Genomic DNA, 24,108 nt, shown 5'->3' on the forward strand with positions numbered 1-24,108 from the left:
CCACTGAGGAACATCAAAACAACCATCACGTGGATCAGATTGAAGTGGCTCAGGTGGATTTGGACTGAAAACACAAGGGTGAATTACCTATAGCTCGGTGGGCCCATGGCACCTCAGGCCATCAGGGAAGAGATGCAACATATAGATGGGCTCGTGATGCAGGGGTGGACTTGCCCATGGACTCTGTTGTACATGTTACCCATGAATGTGAAACATGCACTGCAATCAAGCAAGCCAAGTGGTTATAGTGTCTCTGGTACGGAGGACAATGACTGAAATATAGTGAGGCCTGGCAGATTATTATATCACACTCCCACAAACCTGCCAAGGCACCATGTGCTTATTACGGTGGAAGCAACCACCAGATGGCTGGAAACTTATCCTGTGCCCCAAGCCACCACTCGGAACACTATCCTGGGCCTTGAAAAGCAAGTCCTGTGGTGACATGGCACTCCAAAAAGAATTGAGCCAGACAATGGGATTCATTTCCGAAACAACCTCATAGACACCTGGGCCAAAGAGCATGGCATGGAGTGGGTGTATCACATCCTCTGTCATGCACCAGCCTCCATGAAAATCAAATGATACAATGGACTGTTAAAGACTACCCTGAGACCAATGAGTGGTGGGACCCTCAAACAGTGGGATACACATTTAGCAAAGGCCACCTGGTTAGTTAACACTAGGGGGTCTACCAATTGAGCTGGCCTTGCCCAATCAAAACTTCCATATCCTGTAGAAGGGGAAAAGTCCCCATAGTGCGTATGAAGAATATGTTGGGGAAGACAGTCTGGGTTAGCCCTGCTTCAGGCAATGGCAAACCCATCCATGTGATTGCTTTTGCTCAAGGACCTGGGTGTGCTTGGTGGGTGATGTGGAAGGATGGGGAAGTCCGATGTATACTTCAAGGGGATTTGATTTTGGGTAAGAATAGCTGATAAATTAAATTGTATGATGTTAATTGCTAAATAACCCTGCCATTGTATGTCATCCTTGCTACAATTGCTATATACTGTATCAATGGTATTACAGTAAGAATCACCCAAATTAATGAAGGATGAACTTCGATGAAACCGAGCAAAGTGCCATGATGATGGAACTAGAACTGCCTTCAGCAACTGGTGCCCAGCAACTTCCTTGAAATTGGCATCTTCAGCCTCCAGACTGCAAGCATGGACCATGCCAGATACACCAGCTGCAAGCTCCAGATGCAGCACACAACAGTGCAACAACACACACCATCACTCTGCCCTGAGAGATTGTTATGACAGATGGATCCCAAAGTCTTGAACTAAAGGAACTCAACGAACATTTTAGAGGGATGGCCCATAGACTAAGGGAATGATATCTGTGTGTATATATATATGTGTGTATATATATATATAAAAAAATATATATAAAAGACAGGAAAATTGTTGGTGATTAATTGGAAAGTGTAGGATTTGGGCATGATGTAGATGATGTAGAATGAGGGGTGGGTAATGTCCTAATTTTCGGCTAGGATAGAGTTAATTTTCACAAGACACTGGGAGGGGACACAGCTGGGATAGCTGACCCAAACTAGCCAAAGGAATATTTGATACCATATGATGTCATGCTCCATATGTAAGGGGGGAGCTGGCTGGGGAGGAGGGATCGCTGTTCAGGGACAGGCTGGGCATCAGGCTTTCAGGTGGTGAGCAAATTGCATTATGTATCACCTGCTTTGTATATTCTTTTATTAGTATTGTTGCTGTTATTTTCCTCTCCCTTTGCTGTCCTGGTAAACTGTCCTTATCTCAAACCATGAGTTTTACCTTTTTCTTCTGATTCTCCTCCCCATCCCACTGTGGTGGCAGGGAGGGGTGAGCAAGCGGCCATGCAGTGCTTAGCTACTGGCTGGGGCTAAACCACAACAAGATGTTAAACAATACTAGCCCCTGTATCAACACAGGGGTACACCATGAGTGACTGACCTCCGAGGTGGACTTCATACCACTGATTACAACCCTCTAAGCCTGGCACTAGTTTTAAACTCACCTCACTGTCCACTTATCTACTCTATATTTCATCAGTTGGTCAATAGGTATGCAATGGAAGAGTGTCGAAAATCTTACTCTAGTCAAGATTAACAGCATCCACTGCTCTCCTGTGATCTACTGTGCCAGTCATCTCATTGCAGAAGACTATCAGGCATGATTTACCCTTCATGAATCCGTGATGACTACTTTCAATCACCTTCTTGTCCTTCATCTAGTGTAGAAATGGCTTCTAGTACTATTTGTTTCACCTTCTCTGGGATCAAGGTGAAGCTGACAGGTCAGTACTTCCCATGATCCTTCTTCCCATCCTGCTTGGAGTTAACAGTAGCATTTGCCGTTTTCCAGTCTTCATGAACCCCTTGTAGTTGCCATGACTTTTCAGAGATAACCAAGAGTGGGCTTACAGTGACATTGGCCACCACCCTCAGCTGTAGGTGCACTTGTAGGTGCATTTGTGGGTTAAGTCCAAAGGGCTTGTTTACATCCAATTTGTTTAAAAGCTCTCCAGCTGGATCCTTCTCTACAGAGGATAAATCTTCATTGTGCCTCATTGAAAATCCCCATTGAAATCAAAACGACTACAGAAGAAGAGAAGAAGTGATCTCTTTTTAAATATAAAGCATGGGCTCCCTTTGTGTAACTTTTAATATGAAAATGTAGAATTCTGGAATGTGCCTTTATATTGTGTCACTCCCACTCTCTTTTGAAGTTAACCCTACTCTCCTTTGGAATAGAATGGCTATAGCCAAAGTTAATGTGACTTAATTTTGCATGTAAGAAAGAGAAGCTACTGTAGTCCAAGATATCCTGGCAGCCTCCAGGTTTTCCTCTATATGCAGTGAAACCACATGGCTTATAGCACTGCTGGGTATCGCAGCATTTTGCTGTGGAGTGGGGCACTTTTGCTGAACCTCCTCTATGGACTTCCATGTCCCCTAGTGAGTGAAGAGCGCACATCTTTTGTGATCAAAAGATGTCATCCTTCTGTTATTCCTGGATGCACCAAAAATAATGTAACCCATAATGAGTAAAAAACAACTGCAGTAACGCTCAGCATAAGAGCTCTAGACTTTGAGAAATGTTAAAAAATAGTAAAATGGCATTAGGACCAGAAATAGCTTCCGTTTGTACAGCAACACTGTTCACTTTTGTGACTGTGTGTTTAAGAACAAATGTTTCTCAAAAAATGGTAGACAATGCAGCAGTGGTCAGCATAGGCATTACTAAGTCATAGTCTTCTGTTGTATACAGAAAGACATGGAGCTTTAAATAAGTGCCCACTGTTTTGAGTAGTAGAAAGCTTCACTATACGGTAGAACAGAATTATTTAATGACAGTTCGTAAGTACTGGGAGCAGGAGATAGGCTACAGTAGACTCAGTTTAGTCCTATATATGTCTTTGGCATGCTATGTAAACAGGATGCGAAGTAAGATAAAGTTGACTGTTACACACTCCTGTTAAAATGTTCTTAAAATATTAAAAAACCCTACAGTTTCCAAGAAAAAAAAGTATTGATATATTGCCATGTCATTTTGTTTCAGTAAGCTGCTAAATATATTCAGTTTGGTATCTTCATGCCTTTGGGGGAGAGAGACTTCAATGTGAAGAAAAAGAGGAACGTCTCATACAAATATTAATATATGTTCTGGGATAATGAAAATATAATCTGTATTCTCTAATAGTAACCTACTAGATTTTAGACTAGAAACTGTGTATTCAAAACTAGAGGAAGCATTTTTGGCCTGACATCTCCAAAATCTGAAAATCATATATTTCACATCTGTTGTAATGTTTTCAGTCACTTTCACTGAAAAAGTTTTGGATAGACTTTCTTTAGAATACTACTATTTGTGATCAAACTTTTCTCAAGTGTAAATCTGGCAATACAGTGGAGTCAGAATTAGAAGTAAGTTTTTATGTGTGATCTGTTTTTTCTGGTACAGTCCATTGGTTATGTTTGAGTTTTGTTCCAGCTTGAGAGACTTTAAGTTAGGTCTCCTGCAAATTGTTTGCAAATTAACTGGCTGATAAAATGTAGTTGCTGGTATTTACAGTATGCTCAATATTATTCATGAATAGCATGTGGTATATTGTGGTCACTGGCAGCATGGTGCTTAGCTGCCAGCTGGGGCTAAACCACAACAAGTACCAGGAAACTTTCACCTTCTCATTGCTGCAAATATTGACTTTTTGCAGATGAATATCCTTGTACCTAAAAAAACTCCACAAACCAGTTTTAGGCAGTTGTTTTCCTTCTTACTTTGCATGCCAATAATTACACTAAAACTAATTTTATAGTAATTTTATTCACATTTTTCTCAATATGACTCTTTTATAAAGGCTATTGCCTTTCAAGATAGTTTAATATGAGATACTAATTTGAATTAGAAGAAAATTTTGAAGATATGTCCAGTGATGGACTAGACCTGGCGTTGTAACTGTAGGGATACAGTTATTAGTGTGGTCTGTGGCTGATGAAATACCTTGACTCTAATGGTGAAGCCAGGAAAATAAAAAAATAAAAAGAAGAAAGAAGAGTGAGACACAGAGTGACAGAAAGGGAAAGGGAGACGTAGGGACCAAGAAGGAGAGAGATGGAGTCTGGGGGGAAGAGAAGGGAAGGGAAGGGAATGGGGAGAGAGAGAGAGAGAATAGAAAATGCTTCCCAGTGGCCAGCCAGGAAAAGTGTGTGGGGCTCCCCAGATGAGTGTCCTCCCTGGTTCCCTCTCCAGTGGAGCAGGTGGTCCCCCCAATAGTACTTTTCCTGTGATAACTTGATATTTTTCATCAGGACCTGCACAAATTCCCCGTTGGTTGATCCTGCTTCTGATGCTGTTATTGCTGATGGGAGCATGCGCTGGTCAGGGAAGATGCTGCACAGATGGTTCATTGCTGAGCTTTTTGCCAACACTAAGCTTTGGGATGCAATAAACTAAACCCCTGTTTATTGTTGAAGACTACTGCTGCTCTGGATTTAGACAGACTCTTCAGATCCAGAAATGCTCAATGACATAGTCAATTACAGTCTAAACAACAATAAAGTTTAAACCGTAAAGACTAAGATGGAAGGTCGACTGAAATGCAGATGCATCCTCAGTATTTACATGGCTTAATCTACCCAGATTGTATCAATTACAATTAGTTTAAGATTGTTTCTTGTTGTGGTTGCTGATGGCATATGTTATTATTTAGCTATTTTACAGTAGTACTGCTATAGTGGATTATAATGTTCATATGGTTGGTCATTTAAAATAAAAAATAGTTCTGTGCTGTGGCTGTAGGGACCACAAACACTTCACTTAAACCTGGAATGTTAGTTACCTCATGGCCCAGGAATAGTTACAGCCTGTAGGGATGGTTTATGTGACATGCAGTTTACATCTTGCAAACTGGATCCATTTGCTCCTTACCAAAAGATGCAGCTGCTGCAGCATCATCAGATTTTGACCCAGTGTAGCCTCTGAACAAGTGTATTAAAAAAAAAGAAAATGCTTTTGCTGCATTATATATTTTTCATAGCATTTGTCCTGTACTGAAATGACAGTACCTTTAGAATCCTTCCCACATTTTTCAGTCTGCTTGAATAGCCAAAGACTTGAGATTCAAAGTTTCACATTCCTTTGTCATTAAAGGTATCTTTTAACAAAGTATTTCTACTGACCTGATATACTATCAGTGCCCAGTGAGGGCTTAAAAAACGAAAAAACACTTTTCCTAAACCAAACACAGGTAAAATATAGAACTTTCTTGACATAGTATATTATCTAGACAAAAGCAGTAGCTCCGTGACAAAAAAAGAAGTTATTATTTTTAGAGGAGTTTCATTATTTCAGTGAGGTATATAAAAGTGTGATTCACTCCTTTAAAAATGCAAGGCTCACTTATTAAAACAAATTTAGTGTGTATGAATAGAGGGGACCAATAGGTGAGTGAAGGGTTAGGAATGTATGTAGGTAGGTAGATAAAGCCAACTTAACATGCCAGATGTGATAATGAAAGAACTAGTTCTTGTATGATAAAAACCATTATCTGGGCTTTATGGGAAAGAAATAACTGTACATCCGCTTTAGACAAGTTTACCCATGTCACAGGCAGTCCAACTATTGCCATTGGTGCAATGCCTGCAAAGCCCATTTAATAGCTAGGTAAATGTTTAAGCAGTCAGCTTGAAACAAGCTCCCAGCAACTGAGGCTACACTCCTACTTTTAATATGTCTACATTACCATAAAACCAGCATCTGCCCTTGTGTCAGCCTTGGAAAGAATAACAGATAGCAAGAACAATATCAGTGACGTAAAATATCAGAATTGTATTTATGAGTATATTCAGGCATTACACAGAACTCCTAGCTAAGAATTTGCATGCAGTTCCAGGGGAGACAGCTTCTGTGGCATCTTAGAGAAACAGGCATTTAAAAGTTTGTTCTTACTATTTCCAACACTCCTGGAATTCTAGCAGCATTTAGACCCATGAGAATATTGATGTAAATGAGTGAATGTAGAAATCTAAAAGATTAGGTCCACGTCAGACATTTCTTTTATTTGGAGGTTTGGCTTCCTGCCATGTGTTCAGGCAATAAATTGGCTGTAACAGAGCTGCTTCTGGCATTCTGCTGAGTAGAAGTATCCCAGCAGAGACAATAGCAAGCAAAATAAGGTAAGCAGAAGTGGAAGATTATAGCAGGATTTTAAATAGGCTTCGATTTAAAATTATTTTATCAAACTGCATGTTTAGATTCTAACAAATAGTGATTTTTTCAGTTGACTTTAACGTTTTCTTCTGAAATCTCTTCTTTAGTCTTGTTTATATCTATTTTTATATATTCCTGTATCTTTTTTAGAGTATAGATTTTGTAAAGTCTGTCTGATGTGAAAGAGATGATAACCTCATTATTTATTAATGGATGCCAAGAGTTCTTTTTAATTCACTGTCAAATTGTAACAAACTCGGAGGAGTTACTTACGTTCTTTGGAAGCAGGACTGTCAGCTGCAACCCAGTACACTCGACAAAAACAGTTCTGAACCTTTAACAGTCTTAGAGCTATCTTGTTATGAACGTACTGGTATAGTACGAGATAATAGGTCGGTCGTACCACTGTGGGAATGATCTCCAAAATTTTAAATTCTGTTTTCATGTTCCAAATTTGCTTTAATTTTATGATCTGATGTGTTTGGGGGTTAAGTGGAAGAGAGAAAGGTGGCTAAGAACAAATGCAATTGCCGAGGGGGCAAGAGAAGCTATATAACAGATTTTCTTTGCTGCCTTCATATAAATGAATTGATATGGTCTATGTAGCAGGAAAAAATTTCAAACTCCCTGTGCTTTAAGGGTGATCTTGTTGCCATTGGTCACAAATGTGTGCATGTATATCTGATTTCAGCAGTTTAAAGAGCTATAGCTTGAGTTTTCTGCTTCTCTTAGCTTAGATGCAAACCAAAACCAAACAGACGCAAGTTTCCAAAACAAACAGTGGCTGACTGGTCTGCAGCCAAAAACAGTATCCAGCTCTTCCTAGCCCTCTTCAAGCAGCATATACCTTACAGAAGAGAGAAAAGAACTGAAGAAATGGTTGTCAAAGACATTAAGACAAAGAAATAGGCATAGGGGCACACAACATCAAAAACTATGAGTAAGAATGAAAAAAGTGGGAGTAGGTGACATCTATGCGAGAACATCACATGAGAGGAAAGGCTTATTAAAATGGGAGTATACATATGTCACTCAGTCTTAAGGGATGTGTGAGGAAATTCAAACTATGGAAGCTTTTGTCATTTTTTATAGAGAGCTTTATTTGTTCTGGAGAGCTAACAGAGGTGAAATTCTACCTTAGACTTTTCAATTTTCTACTTGTTCAAACAAGCCAAAATTATTAAGTCCTTCAGAATTTCAAGATTACCTGTTTTTCACCATGAAAGTTACCTAAGAATTTATCCACTTCCTAAATATGCTTCTGAAAATGTCTCTGAACTGGTCTGCCTTCTTCAGGAATTCTTCAGAGTCTTGGCTTGTAATCATCTGCCTTCTTTTCTTACAGTGGTGGGTGTAAGTAACACAGATACAAGACTCTGATTCTAGATGGTATCACATTGGTTCTAAAACAAAAACCATAATAATTTCATTAAGCATTTAGGACTAACTCAACATAAATTGGCATTAGTAACTGCAATGTATGAAGGGCAAATCCAGCAGAAGACATATCTTTGACTGCTTCACTGGGTATAAAAATCAGGAATTAGGATCTTCAGAATTTCTGATCAAATGCAGCCAAACTAGAATTGCACTTATGTTTTCAGTAGGAATGTTCTGTAAGGGACTAAATGTCTGGTTTTGAGCAACCTAGATCTAACAAAGTCTTGGTGCTTTGTTAATGTTGAACACCTAGCACAGTGACATCTCTCAAGATCCACAAACTGGTATCACTGACCACATAGTCTGTGGAGCCTGGTTCCGTTAGATGATTGCAGAGGTCAGTGGAAAACCACGAAGGGTCTTCTTTTCTGTTTAGCATGCTCAGTGATAAAAGAAATTTTAGCAAGATGAAGAAAACCCAGCCTTTACTTTCTACCTCTGACTACAAGTTATCAGATATTTGAAAAATAAGACATCTTTAGTAGGAAGAATAAGTTAATTCCTTCTAATAAATATTTCACTTTCCAGTGGCCTAATTGAATGTTAGTTATAACTAAAGAGCCAAAGAGAGTGAAAAAGAGCCTTAGTTAGCCTTCATAATCTAGTAACAAGAGAATTTCAATGGACAGATATCTTTCATGTCTACCATTTCACGTAAATATTTAATATGAAATTCTGAATCAGAGAACTGAACCAAATTAGAAGATGGGACTCCCCTCCCCCAAGTGAATTCACAAATCATTACACTAGTGTCAGAGCCATGATCTGTCTGGCCTAACTGATATTTAGTTATTCTGTGCAAAGCTGCATGGGGCTAAAATTATACCCACCTTTGCTTGGTTCATTTGCCAGGGTACCAGACACAATTGAAGCTCATTGTTTTCTTTGCTCTGCACTGGACATAAATGGTTGTCATTAACAGTTGAATTCAGGAATGTTGAGAATTCCGGTTTCCCTTTCTTCAAACCAAAGTAAGGTCCATGGCTTTTCTGAAATGCAGTGATTTAAGCTGTGTCTTCAGGTATCTTATTAGCTGTCTGGGTGGTTCCTCAGTCAATGTAGTTCCCATTCTTAGAGAGCAGCCTCTCCTTAGGATATCTAGCCTAGGTAATGCTTAAATCCTTTTATTCTTCTAGCCTTCAAAAACTGAAAAGAATTAATTTTTGTAAATATAGTAAGAAATACAACATCATTTGGAAAATGCAGAGCACATTGAAGTCAAATTATTGAATTGTAAAGGAAACATTAATAATTTGAAAATATGAATGGTTGCTAATGGTAGGAGATTGATTATTTTTCTGGTCATTTGTGATATTCATAATATTTCTAATATACTCCTCAAATTTCCAAACTCCAGTCCTCATTCCTGAAGTAGCATTTCCTGAACCTTGGTTTAAGATTGCAGTATGGCACCATGTCTTTACTGAAAGTCAGATTATTCTGTGTTGAAGTTCGCATCACTTTCAATCACTTGCAAATACTTTGAAAATTATCTTAGACTATATTCTGAAGGGCAAAAAGAATTTGATTTTTCAATCCAGCTAGCAAAGTGGATGAGAAGCATAAATAAATGAAACTGAAGTCATATAAACTGCTTATATTTTATCTAAGGGGAAATCTTTTAAAATGTATTCTTTCAACACAACTGTATCCATGATAACCTGCATCTTAGTGGAAGTGTAGGTAGATAACTGATTTACCATCACTGTAAACACACCATTTTTGCCTTGCAAGACACAGGCTTGGGTCATGCAAGCAGTGAAACATTTATTGAGTTTATCCTGCTGCCTTTAACTGTCATTTATGAAAATTATACTCTTTGCAAACTCATTTCTCAACTGAAATATGAAGTATTGTGACAAATTCTAACTCCTACTTTAGGACTGAAAAAGAGGGGCAACTCAGGTTATTGGGATTTCTCGAGTGCTTCCACAATGCTGCTCCGCTCAGGCCGCAAAAAGCCATATGAAGTGTCTCTCCGTGAAAGGCAGTCTGTTAAGAGGCAATCTCTGCTGAAAACTGTGAAAACAGCTTCTGAAAAGTCAGGTAATTCTTTCCTGAGTGACAGGTATGTTTGTAATCTTGGAAAGATGATTCCAATCCAAGGCCAAATCCAACCAAATTAAGTAGTATCTGGAAGAACTTATCTGTAATAAAGTAAAAAATAAAAATACCTGGAAGAAGAAAAAAAATGAAAGCTGCCTTTAAAACAACCAGTACAGAAATACTCCTCAAAGCAGTGACATTAGATTTTTCATACCACCAAATTCAGACTAGTAATTCCTAGAGTACATATATACCTCCCTGTAAAAGAGTGAATGACATAGCAGGCCTGCCAGCCATTTTATTTTGGACACTGTACTAGTTCCTGTACTAGTTCCTGTACTATTTAAAAGTAGAATTCTTACACTATAACTATTATAATACAACAGTTTTTAAAAGGTGTGCTGTATTGGTTATTGCAGTTGTTGTCCTGTGCTTTTTAGATCAACCCATCTTTTTTCTGGAAGCCTGATAGCCTTAGTTGCCAGGCCTTTGAAGAAAAGGCCTTTGCCCATGCATAGATCAGCTGTGCGTGTGCCAAAGGTTCGACATAGGACATGTCAGCCCTGACACTTCTGGAAGGTGTGACTCGGGCTGTCAGGGTGTGCATTGTCCATCTCTTTTGCTGACTGTATGTGCACAGTTTCTGCTAGGCCTAAACAGGGTGGAAAGAAAGGTTCTAGGAAACAACTCCTTTTTTTTTTCTTTTCTTTCTTTTTTTTTTCCCAAAATGTTTGCTTAAATACAAATGTTTCAGAGGAAGTACATCAATATAAAATGAGTAACAAAGTTTTTCATGAAGAAGTCAGGCATTCCCAGAATATTATGTCACTGCTGGTGCATTTTGCATATCCTGTTGTTTTACTTGCCTGATTGTTCTGGCGAGGAAAGGACTGTTTATCTTACAGCATACCCTGGAGGTCTGTGTGGTCTCAGAAATGTCTTAACTGAATTTCAGAGTAGCAAGCCTATTCCGGCAAAACAATATTCAGCCTAATGTAATCAAGATTGTGCCTTATAATATTATCCTGAAGGTGTCTGACACCCAAGTGGCTGGACCTAAATCCTTCTGACAACCAGAACAGCACAGTTGTCTTCAGTAGTGACAGGAAACAATTTCTCTCTTGACAGCTTTTAGCTATGAAGGCCTCTTTTTTTTTTTTTTCATTCAGTAAGAGATGACAGGTCCCCAAAATAAATGCTGCTATTTTAGGTAGCCACATGCACTCTAACCTAAAACTCTTGTCTGTACACAGATTCAATTTTCAAAGTGCAAAATTGGGAAACAGGCAAGTACTTATCTATGAAATAAAGGAAACTAGTCTAGAAAGAGTATGCTGCAGAGATACTTTCTCTACTTCACCTCTTCTCATCTTCAGAATGAAAACTTTTAACTTAACTCTGTGTTTTTCACATCTCTCTCCATGTGCAGGCTCCTGCGCACAGCCTTGCTCTGGCTCCGGCTCCTCACAGGGCTCTTTCCCCCACCATAAGACTACTCATTCACCAGACAACTGCTAATTTGGATCCTCTCTCTCGTGTTCAAATTCCTTCTGTCCCTGTTAATGTCTTTCAACACAGCTATCTGCAGGTTGTCTACAATCCCTCTTCTTACACTATCCCTCAGGCTCTTGAGTTGGAAGCCATTTTTTCAAGCTCAGGTTTTTGCATGTTAACTCTCCAAAAGGTTTGGCATACATCTCTTCTTCTCACTGAGATACCCTTCCAGGCAAAGAAATCTTTGCTTTCCTTCTTCACACCGCCATCAACCCCCAGCTGCTTAAGCCCACTGTATAATTTCTGTTATATGTTGGCTATACTGATCATGGTTCAAATATACATAGATTATCAAGCAAAGATTGCTATTAAAATACACTTGATCTTTTTATCTATGGAATTTTACCATTTTTCCGTTGCTAGTAAAATTAATTACAACTCATTTTTGATTAGTATTTTGTCTGCGAGAAACGCTGAAATGCTATATACTGACTGAAGATTCAAAAACAGTGCATTTTGACATAGATGAAGATGGTCGTCATGAAATATCAACCAAGGATTCACAATCCCATGAAGGTAGTGCACTTTTTATACCAAAACTCACCAACCATATGTGTAGTACTATAGAACATTTTAAAATGTATTATGTGTACTGTGTTCAGTTTTGGGCCCCTCACTACCAGACAGACATTGAGGTGCTGGAGCATGTCCAAAGAAGGGCAACGAAGCTGGTGAAGGGTCTAGAGCACAAGTCTTATGAGAAGCGGCTGAGGGAACTGCGGTTGTTTAGCCTGGAGAAAAGGAGGCTGAGGGGAGACCTTATGGCTCTCTACAACTACCAGAAAGGAGGTTGTAGCCAGGTGTTGATTTCTCCTCCCAAGTACCAAGCGATAGGAGAAGAGGAAATGGCCTCAAGTTGTTCCAGGGGAGGTTTAGATTGGATATGTTTGTGATGTTTTTAAATTTGATGAATGTAACTATCTAATTCCATGTATTTGTTAAATATCTTCTGTTGTAGATATTGCATGGTTAAGTGTGTTCACAAGAAATGAACCAGCAGTTACTGGTAAGACTTCTGTGGGAATAAGAGGTATCATTCTCTTTGTTAGTGTCTGGTTTTGAAGAGATGTTTGAGAGTAGGAAAAAGAGTTAATAACGTTTTATATATAGACTTGACATTAGAAGTAACATATTATACCAGATTTTCTTTTAGTTTGGGTTGCTGGACAATTCTTAAAATGAAAGAGCCTTTCTGTGTTCCATAAGAATTTTTCAGTCACAAAATTTGTCATAGCAAGTTATGAGTAATGCCATGGACTGAAGGCAAATGTATATGAGGAAATAGATGTATACGAGCTAGAAAATCCGAATTTTTTTTTTAAAAAAAAGTGTGTGTGCTGTATTGCTGGCACATGGATCTTAGCTAGCAAAGACTGTTGTAACAGGAGCGGAAAAAACAAAAGAAATGGTTATGAAGAAAGAGGAGACACATTTTTGGAACTTTCATATTGTAAGCATAAGAAATGATTGGGAAAATCAAAGATACATTAGTTTCAGGTATTCTAGTAGAAGAGAAATGTATTCCAGTTTCAACCATAAAGGAGTGCTGTGATAGATGAGAGCAAATATCCAGCTGGTCCAGGACTGCACCTTGAACAATAGCCAAATGAGGATTTCTAGGTAACAGGGTAAAATATTGATACCCACCCAAATCCCAACGCTTTGCATTTCAGGGACAGCCAAGCAAGAAGTAGTTTCTTGTATTTAGTTAATTTCATGCATGAATTTGTACAGTTGCCCCTTAGAGGCTGGTAAGATTTTAGCCAGAGAGGCTAGGTAATTCACCCAAAGGCCATCAGAGAGTGCAAGTATCATGTATGAAATCATGGAAAAGTTCCTTCCTTTCCTTGCCATTCACTGCCTGCCTGATAGACCACTTGTCTTGGTTTTCAGAGATGATAGGGAAAGTTAGAGTCCTTCAGATTTACTCAGACTAAGCAATGTATAAGCAAGTCACAATAAACTCCATAGACAGAGAAAGCCAAGGATAGTTGGATGTAACTCATATTGACATATGTCCCTGGTCAACTGGCTGGACTCCTGCATCCCCCTTTTGTTGCCACTCTTACCTCTAAGTCAAAACACTCTTGACTTGGATATGAAATCTCTTGCCTGCTGATGTGCCTCTTACCTGCTACAGCTGAAGGTGGACAATTGCAGCTGAGGTAATCTAAACTGATGTCACAAAAAGTAATAAAAATGGCAGAATTTTAGACCTTCTAAATTCTATGGCATTTATCTGAATACATATGTAAATTGAGTAAATGCACTAGATTGGAGTGCGTTTCAATTTTTAACAAGGATTTTTATGCTATTTTCATGCTGTAGCTGGCTCAGACAAAATTCCTTCAGAAGACTTCCACAAAAGCATTACCGTTAGGGTAAGTTAGGGCAACTAAAATCAGGACCAGGATTAGAGCAGCTAAAATCAGTCAGATGGGATGAATATGTTTTGCTGATTCAGAATATCCTTCAGAGGCCAAAAAATACCTTTGGTAACATGAAAAAAAATCTACTTAACTGCAACTGTTAATGCATAATTACCTAACCTCTGTAAAATTTGTATTCAGTTGCTCAGTGATGGACTGCAGTGATCAACTGCTACATTCTTTTATATTTTTTGTCTTAAACAGTACACATGAGGTACTTTTAAAAGCACAAATGGTAATGTTTGAAGTAAATCAGCAAGGCAGATAGTTATAACAACACTGGATAGTTATTAATGTCACAGGCTTTGCTAGGTAATGGTCTTGTATGCTGTATTAGTTAACAAAGGGTACCTTAATTTATTTACTTTTTGCTGAGGCTTTGAAGTACTAAAAGGTAATGAATATTGTCAGTTTATCAGGCTGAGGAATATCCCATATTATTGATATACTGTTATTTTCTGCAGTTGAAAAAAACAGTGTTATCTCAAAAGGGAGTAAATCCAATGCACCCACAATTATGATAGTGGAAAGATTTTGACCTAGAAAGCATGCAGAAAATAAAAAGGGAAAAATCCTACATTTTCCATACTGATGTATACATAGGTATATTACATAAACATGTATATTAAATGTATGCATTAAGTACTAATATGTATGCTTTTATAGTTCATATTATGTATATTAATGTATAACTGATATTCCATACATTACCTACAAACACAAAGTATACATGGCAAATTTAAAGCATCATAAAGTCGTAGACTTTAAATACTTTACAGAAGGGAATGGTATCAAGAATGATTATATTTGTTTCTGTTCCTATGCCTATCTATGTAAAGTGAACCTGAATGTTGTCTTTTTACAAAATATTTCCAGCTATGCTTCGTTTTACAAAGGGATACACATTTTATTACAATATTCCCTTCTATGTAAAACAGATTCTAAAAATCTGGTGATCCTCACGCAGAGGTCAAAGCTTAATGAATTTGTCCTATTGTGCAAGGGTAAGAAGCAGCTGTCTCTGAAGGTAAGAAGTATTTTATTTCCTTTGTAACTTGTGGGTGCTCTTTCTTACTGTAGGACAGTACATTTCCCCTACAGACCTTTTCAAATTAATTTTCCTTTACTTACCACCTTCCACATTTCACAAGTTCTGACAACCTCCCTCTATTCCATCTGGGGAAATATTTAAAGTAGGTTATTGCAAAAATCATTGGGTTAAGTAGTTGACTACTGTCACTGGAAGACAGTGGAGGATGTTGGGTTCCAGTCTCTGTGGAGGGAGAGGGGGCTTCTTAACAGAAAATATGCAAGAAATAAAAGGGGAGGAAGAAGCAGGAACGCTGCCTTGGTAAGAGATGAGTTTAAGAGAATTATTTTCTCCTAAGGAACCTGATTACAAAATAAGGAGTGTGATGAAAATAAAATACAGCTGAATGGTGTATCCTATTTTAGACATTTACCATCTGTTGTCAGAGCATTTTCATGTTCTCCAGTCTTGTAAAGATTTGTCTACTATAGGAAGGGCCGGCAAGGATTGTTTTCCCTATTGGAGGGTTATAACCTTTACTAAAATCTGTCTGAGGAAGAACGTTATGTTGGAGTTTATTCTCTAAAACAGGGCAAAAGTTTAAGCTCTGTTTACACAGGCTGTGTTCAGATAAAGAGTGACCCTTTGTCTAATGCTGGCTATGGAGCATGGTGTAAATCACCAAACACTTCCGCAAATTAAGTCTTTGATGTTTTTCATTTGATTTCAATTCAGAGATGACATTCCATAAAATCTATTTCCTGAAATTATCTGGGGAAATGTATGTTGCAAGATTCATTAATTATATTTATCCCTATTATCCCACTGGGATTTTCCTTTCTGTCCTTGAAAGAACAACTATTTTAAAAGGATTTTTCTGGTTCAGAGATTACCTTTTCATAAATTAATTATTTGAAAGATGTTCCACCAAATCAGGGAAAAAACCTGAGTGTTGAGCCCTAATGGATTTTATACCAGATTATGTTTCTTGACATGATTAAAACCAGTTCTTATCTGAAAATGAGGTGAGACATAGTCAGTGTCTCCCAAATATGTAAAAGCCTTGGGAAGATCATGGACTTTTCTTTTTTCAGCAGAATACAACTAATTTTCTTAATCTCAACAGGAATTCTGATATGGAAGATGACAAGGCTCTTTATCATGATAAAGTTTTGGTATTCTGTTACAACATGATTCAGTCTTGGCTGCATTGCAAAATAGAATCTGGGTATTAAGCAGTTTGAAGGACTGTCTTCAGTATTTGCTTTCAACCAAATTCATTTTGCATTGCAAATGGTAAAAGAGGAACATATTCATGGAAGTGTTTTAAGAACTTACTAACTTACTCATCTTGGATAACTTGAATGTAATCATTAATGGACTTTATAAAAAAGAGAGTTTTCTTTAGAATTAATACTACATTTGATGGATTAAAAGAGCGAAATATGAAGACAAAATTACCAATCTCGGTGGTTGTAAACACAGGTCTTAAAAGCTTCCTGTTCAGAGCCAGATTATCCTTTTGCGGAAAGACGCAACATGAAAACATGCAACCATGAAGATCCTGACTTGAAACAGGTATATCATCATGATCAAACGTGTGTGAGAGCGTGTGTGCAAACATAGGTGTGAAAAAAGTGCAGCTAAATGCATCCTATTGTTACTCATTAAGTGACTAGTTGTCTACTTTTGTACGTCAGCTGATTTTTAGTATTTTCCTCAGAAAAAAGAAAATAAGAACTTTTCCATACTTTTGACTTGACTTGTGTGTATGAATACATCCTTCAATCTACAGACAAAATATCTGACTTTCAATTAAAACATAATAGATGGAGATGTTTCCCATACTATTATGCCTATATAAAATGCAGGGAGATACAAAGTAATTTTCACCTGGTACAAATTCTTAGACAAGATCTAGAAAGTCTGGATGAGTGTATTAGCGGATCCAGAAGGGTCAAATTACAAGAGTAACAATGTTTTTAAGAAATAGGAAATCCATCAGTCAAAAACTTCTGGGAAGTAATAAACCCATGAAAGATATATATATATAGATATATAGATAGATATAAATTGAATATAAATAAGAAATTAAAAGTAAGCAGTCCCTGAAGTACTTTCAGACTGAATTCTGTATCAGCAGATGATTATAAATCAGAAGTAATGCATTTTGTATAGAAATACAGGTAGCCAGGTGGCTTCTTAACACATTTTTGTGACCAAAGCTTGATTTTATTTGCTCTTCTCTAGATAGAAATGATAAAACATTGTGAACACAGGAAGGAAGCTACTTCAGTTGTTCTATAAGATATCTTAGACAGATCTTCTAACCTAGAGAAAATGAAAAACTAAGGAAATGTAGCTAATATTGATTTTTGTTAGCATTGTGGCTAAATTGTGGATTTACTATTCAGGGGCATTGAAAAGACAATCTTTCCAATTTCAGTGAGCAAATTTAAAGCTAACTGGGATCAGATAGCTTTCAGAACTTCATAACAGTGAATGTGAAACACTGAAAACCTAGAATTTCCAGCCTGATATTTCTAACATTGCTAACATTTCTCCTACATCAGAAAGGAGTTCTGGTAATTTGAAATCATAAGAAGTTTCTTGTGTGAAGCCATTCTGAAATGGTCTTTCAAAGGTATGACCCACAGTACTATTAATTTTTTTTAATAGTTAATGAACAGATCTTCTACACACTGGGTCTGGAAAATCCACGTGGGTCCTTGAGATTAAGTTCCTGCTGAGGTACTTGCCACAAGTATTCCTTGGCTCTACAGAGAAGGAGAAAGCAACAAAGCTTAGGAAATTTATAAGGCAACTTCTAGTCCCCTCCTTGTATGATGTAAACTACCACAGTCATATTGCATTCTTCTAAAATGTATTTCATGTGCTTTTTTATAGAAAAAGATAAGCCTTTTTCTGTGGAGCTGTTCATAGGGAAACAATTAGTTTTTGGGACAGCTGGAAAGAAGAGCTGTAACAGTTGCCTGTAGAGACCTATTCATCACTCTGGGTTTCTAAACAGATAATTAAAATGAAAAATTAATTCTGGGAACCCTTTAATTACCTAACAAGACAGATAGTGATCTACTTATCATGGTTTCTTGCTGAGAACTTCAAGATCTTAACTGTCTTTTCAAACCTAAGCAATTCTAGGATTTTGAGCAGAAGAAAAAAAATGTTACTCATTTGTGTGAGGAGTCAACAGCCTGCACTTGAACCACATTCAGTCAGGCCAAGAGGCAAAATCATAGTCAAGTCTGAATCATCTGATAATTAATAAACCTTCTAGAATGAGTGCACTGATCAGGAAAAAATTTCTGGTGTGATGAATTAAGCTTCCACTGTCCTTGGGACAAAAAAGTGTGGGAGTAGTTGACTGAGATGGAGAAATACTTCTCATCGCCAATGACAAAGCTATGTGGTGCTGCAATGTGATATTTAGTCTGCTAGCTTTCAACAGCAATTCTTAAAGACAGGGATTTTTTTTTTTTTTTTTCTGGAAGACTGCCAGTAGAATTACCAGAAACATGAGAATCTGTGGAGCCTGCTGTTATATCAGCAGGAAGAATTGCATATAGTGTTGTAAATTTACATTTCTGTAACGAAGCCTTATGGAGACACAGTTCACCATATTTATTAAAACATATTTTATTAATTAGGCTGTTATTATCACAATGAAATAATAACAGCTTGTAACAGCAAATAATAGTTTATAATAACATCTTACTCTGATAGGGGATTAAGTCAGGGATGTAACACAGATCACAACCAATATTTATTGGTTACTTACTATGCTGGTAAGAGTGGAAAACTGTTTGCATCGTACATGCAGTTACTGCCTCACACAGTGCACACACTGGTGGTTGCCCAACTGGAGCAGCAGTGGAGAGGCCAAGCCCAGCGGTTCACTCAGGAGCAGGCTTACAGTTACTTATAACTGTAATTATTTTAATTCTATAAGAGCATGCTTATCATAATTAATAATATCATACAAGCCAATGTAGTTAACCCCACATAACACCATGAATTAAGAAACACAGAGCACTATTTCCCTTTAGCCTCACCACAGAAAACTTTTTCCCAACCATCTCCCCACAACATGTTGACAATGATGGGATATTTCCCACCTTTTATAAACAATTTTTCCACTAGCCAATATGGTCTCTTTTAGCACAAGTAAGATTACATTTACAAACTTTGCCACTTGATGTAGCCCACACACAGGAAAGTGTTAATCCCAGTCATTTCTGACACCCCCCCCCCCAAAACCAGCATATGGTTATGATGTTGAAATGAGTTTTATTTAGCATTCACTGTTGACATTAATGGCTTGATTTGACACAGAGTTCTCAACTAGACTGCTACTGTTTCATGCCCTTTTTATTTTCTTGCAGGCTGTCTCATAAATTAGCAGTTTCCTTAGAACTCTGAACCAAAATTATGCAGCCATATATCAGAGCTGGGCCCGTATCCTTGGGATACAGGCAGCTAAACAGATCATAGGAGGAGGGAGTACAGGGGAAACAAATAGTATAGAGGGCAATTACCAAGGAGAGTAGTTCACATTCTGTGGATAGGCCAAAATAAAGAAAATTAAGCCCCAAACAGGCAAAATCTGGCAAGTGAGGTCCACAGAATTACCTTGGTTCAGAACTTTTGACCTTGTCCGGTAATGACAATGCCATGTTTACTGTGCTTGGCTGCTGGCTTAGGTCAACTCACCACAGTTCTTTTTGGCTCTCGGCATGAGACTTGTGGGGATTTTTTGGGTCCCTAAGTTGATTCATCTATTGGAGACCCAAGGAGTCATCTGCAGGGTTCACTCACATATGGCCAGTGTGCAAGTCTGATGGAGGGTAGAAGTTAACAGTGGACTATTCTGACCTGAACAAAGTCATGCCACCATTGAGTGTTGCTATATCAGATGTCCTAGAGCTCCAATACGGGTGGGAGTCAAATGTGGCAGAGTGTGTGCTACAACTGATATTGCCAAGGCATTTTTCTTGACCCCTTTGGCAGCAGAGTGCAGGCCACAGTTCGCTTTCATGTGGCGGGGTGTCCAAAACACCTGGAACCAAGTGCCCCAGGGCTGGAAGCACAGACCTACCGTTTGTCAGGACAGGACCAGTTGTGAGAAAAAAAGCACTAGGGTGTGTTGGCCCCAGCCAGCTGCCAAACCCCCCCCCCCTCAGCTACTCACCCAATCCCACTCCGCACCAGTGGGACAGGGCAGAGAATAGCAAGAGCAAACCAGTATAATATGTGAAGGTCAGAAAAAACCCCAAGTGACGCAAAAGTACTTACTCACCTCCTCCCATAAGCAGATTAATGTTCTGCTCTGAGCAGTCTCTGAGCAACAGCCACTTGGAAGTAAAAAAAACCCCATCTTCTTCTTCCTCTATGCCAGTCCTTATGGCTGACCATGACATTATACAGCATGGAGTATCCCTTTGGCCTGTCCAGGACAGCTGTCCTAGCTGTGTCCTCTCTCAGCCTCTTGCACACCCCCAGCCTCCTCGCTGAGGCAGAGTGGGAAAAAGAGAAAGTCTTGATATTGTGCAAGCACTGCTCAGTAATAGGCAAAACACTGCTGTGTCATCTATCCTGTTTCAGTCACAAATCCAAAGTGCCATATAATGAATTTATAATACTTTCCAAGGTCCATAGTTTCTTTGATACAATTGAGGTGACAGCTCAGTTTTACTAGTTTGCTTATCATCATTCTGTGACTCATGCAGTTTTTGATCATGTGCTCATTTCCTTGTTTCATCTGATATTGTAGTATGCCCTATACTCCATTGTGTAACATGTCATGACAATGTAAGATGATTTGTTCTGATTCAGCTGGCCACCTGTGCTGGTTTTGGCTGGGATAGAGCTGTTTTTCTTCATAGTAGCTAGTATGGGGCTGTGTTTTGGATTTGTGCTGAAAACAGTGTTGATAACACAGAGATGTTTCCGTTACTGCTGAGCAGTGCTTACACAGAGCCAAGGCCTTTGCTGCTTCTCACCCCACCCCACCAGCGAGGAGGCTGGGGGTGCACAAGGAGTTGGGAGGGGACACAGCTGGGACAGCTGACCCCAACTGACCAAAGGAATATTCCATACCATATGATGTCATGCTCAGCATATACAACCGGGGGGAAGAAGAAGGAAGGGGGGGACATTCAGAGTGATGGCGTTTGTCTTCCCAAGTCACCATTACGTGTGATGGAGCCCTGCTTTCCTGGAGATGGCTGAACACCTGCCTGCCCATGGGAAGGGGTGAATCAATTCCTTGGTTTGCTTTACTTGTGTGCGCGGTTTTGGCTTTACATCTTAAACTATATGTATCTCAACCCATGAGTTTTCTCACTTTTACCCTTCCAATTCTCTCCCCCATCCCACCGGGGGGTGGGTGGGAGTGAGCGAGTGGCTGCGTGGTGCTTAGTTGCCAACTGGGTTAAACTATGACAACTTCACATACATTCCTTTTTATCTTTTAGCTGCTTCCTGGTTTAGAGTGCAGCAGTTGAACTGAGTCTGGGCTAATGCTCATTGTGCCTAATGCAAACTGACTTTAAATCATTTTGAGTTAGTTTATTTTAAAACTTGGATACTACTCTCTCACATCTTTCTCTGTAGCTCCCATAGCTAACATACTATTCCATAAAACAATGTTTTTTTCTTTAACCAGTGGAGATAACATTTGTAGCATTTTTCTAACATGAATATACATATGCTATTGCATGTGCATTGTGAATCAGCTGTGGGACATGAGTAATGGTGTATTTTTTGTCACTAAATGTGAAACCTAACCTACAAATTATTTCTTCGTTTAATGCAATGGCAAAGAAACAGTCAGATCTGTAACTGAAACCCAGTTGTTTTTTTCTTGGAACTTGCAAATGATCTTTCATGCATGCCTGCTGCCATAGGAGCTGTCCTCAGGTTGAACTTTATCTGGCAGTAGTCCACTGTATTCACCAAGTTTTCTTACTAGCCTTCTTAACAGGCCATAATAGAAAATTATCTGTGTCATGATTTCTTGCAAAACACCTTGTTCTTCAATGACCTGCTGCAACTACCAGCCCTAGCAATGTTTGGGTATGCTTCTACTCCCAGCTCCTCTTTCTTCTCCCAGTCACACAATATCATTACCCAAATCATCTTCCTGTGGTGGCTGTCCATCTAATTTTCCATCATTTCATGCAGATACAGCAGGTATTTTTAATTTTTACATCTTGATTTTGATTTCAAATTTACCAGATCCTATTGGAGTCTCCCTTGGTCTAGTGTGAATTTCTGCATTGTACACATTAATTCCTCTCCTTGCTTCTGCAGGTTTTCTTTCTTCCTTTTTTTTTTTTTTTTTTTCGCTGAAGTCACCAGATTATCTTATTCCATTTGTATTTCCTTATTACCTTTTTGAATCCCTAGAAGGGACAAATTGTCTTCAACTTTCTTAATAGTATTTTTTAAAACATAATTTTTGGATTGAAGCTGCAGATAGTCTTCTGTTACACTGGCTTGATCAAGACAGAATGTTTTAGCTGCTTCCCGTTATAGCTTTGCTAATACAGGAGTTGCATCCTCAAGTTTCTTTCACATACCCTGCAATAACTTGCAGGACATTTTCTTTCCTTCCCCTGTTGTCATATGGGCTGAAAGGACACATTCCTCCTGCCATGGAAAGGTGGTTATTGCCAAAGCTGTAATCTCCAGCGTAGCTGGGACTCTTTAATATCCTCCTGCTTTTCCCTAAGCATTCAGTTTCATTTTAGAGGTCCCCTTAAGCATTGTGTACAATGATAATACACCAGACTGGTCAGATTTATAGAACTATCCTGTGGGTAGGATAAGAGTGTTCAAACACATCACTCAAAAGGGAAGATGAAATAATTTTATTATGATGCGTTCATTTACCAACTCAGTCTTCCTCAAAAGATATCATAAGTTCCCTGCTCCATGACAAGAGGTTGAGTTGGGGGAAACACAAATCTCAACCTTTTATTAATTAAGTACTTACTATTAGCAGCAGATAACGATTCACACAGTCCTCTCAGTTACTGCCTCACTCAGTGCGTACACTGAGGAGCAGGGGCTCGTACCCACACTCCAGAGGTTTCCAGGCAGCTATGCACAGAGTCACACACCGGGTCCCTCGTTTCAGCAGGTGTGCTTACATATACTGCCCTGTAGTCTTTGTCCACCTATAGCAGCCGCTGCCTTCTTGGATATGGTGTGGGTTACGTGACCCATCGCAGGTGCCAGTGTGTGCTGGAGGCCTTGGGCAGGTTCAGCAGCTCCTTGGTCTCCTGAGTTTATCAGTTTTTGCAGATTTAACAGTGTGGCTAGCGTCCAGGGCTTATGGTTTCAGAGGCTAACTCTCAGCACATACTCTTCCTCTCTCTGGGATGCTGTTTTCTGGTAACTATTTCCCCATCCTCACCCTGAGGTGCCTAGACAACCCAAACACATCCACACACAGACATGGGCTGTTTTGACAATAGCCATTCCTCCAAAGATGGATCTTAAAACAAGTCTATTGGAAACTGGAGAAACTACAGAAAGATCATAGATAATAGAACAGATGTTTAAGAGTAATTGGTACTATAACATTCTAAATTACTCCAAAAGAGGCAAGAAAAAAATGTGGATTGACATTTTGCTGCTAGTGGCAGTTGACAGGGTAGGTCTGTGGTAAGAAAATAACCAGGTGAAAATCATAATTATCCCAATAACAGGTATACTGCAGAGGAAAACTGCTTGTCTTTTTGTGAAGCAAAGGAATGCAGCTATGGGTCTGGAAATACTCAGTCCTTTGAGGGAGACAGGTATTATTTTATTCATAGTTATCACAGAATCTGTCCCAAGATGATTAGGTGTTGCCAAAGCTTTATCTTAA

At 38.8% G+C, this 24,108-nt stretch overlaps 1 protein-coding gene across 2 annotated transcripts in view; it reads left to right on the forward strand.

Moving 5' to 3' along the window:
* The window catches only part of LOC129199194 (uncharacterized), a 45,495-nt gene that overhangs the window by 12,652 nt on the left and 8,735 nt on the right, over nt 1–24,108 (forward strand). The window contains exons 2-7 of one of the 2 annotated variants that reach the window (XM_054809216.1): nt 2,066–2,298; nt 10,035–10,199; nt 12,147–12,269; nt 12,712–12,759; nt 15,121–15,209; nt 16,698–16,790. In XM_054809216.1, the coding sequence (XP_054665191.1) occupies nt 2,244–2,298; nt 10,035–10,199; nt 12,147–12,269; nt 12,712–12,759; nt 15,121–15,209; nt 16,698–16,790 (573 nt within the window). In that variant the 5' untranslated portion in view covers nt 2,066–2,243. Of the gene's footprint in view, nt 1–2,065; nt 2,299–6,634; nt 6,680–10,034; nt 10,200–12,146; nt 12,270–12,711; nt 12,760–15,120; nt 15,210–16,697; nt 16,791–24,108 lie in introns of those variants that run through there. The other variant, XM_054809219.1, reaches the window with a different exon arrangement.

The sequence above is a fragment of the Grus americana genome, chromosome Z, assembly GCF_028858705.1.
Source record: "Grus americana isolate bGruAme1 chromosome Z, bGruAme1.mat, whole genome shotgun sequence".
NCBI classification, from domain to species: Eukaryota; Metazoa; Chordata; class Aves; order Gruiformes; family Gruidae; genus Grus; species Grus americana.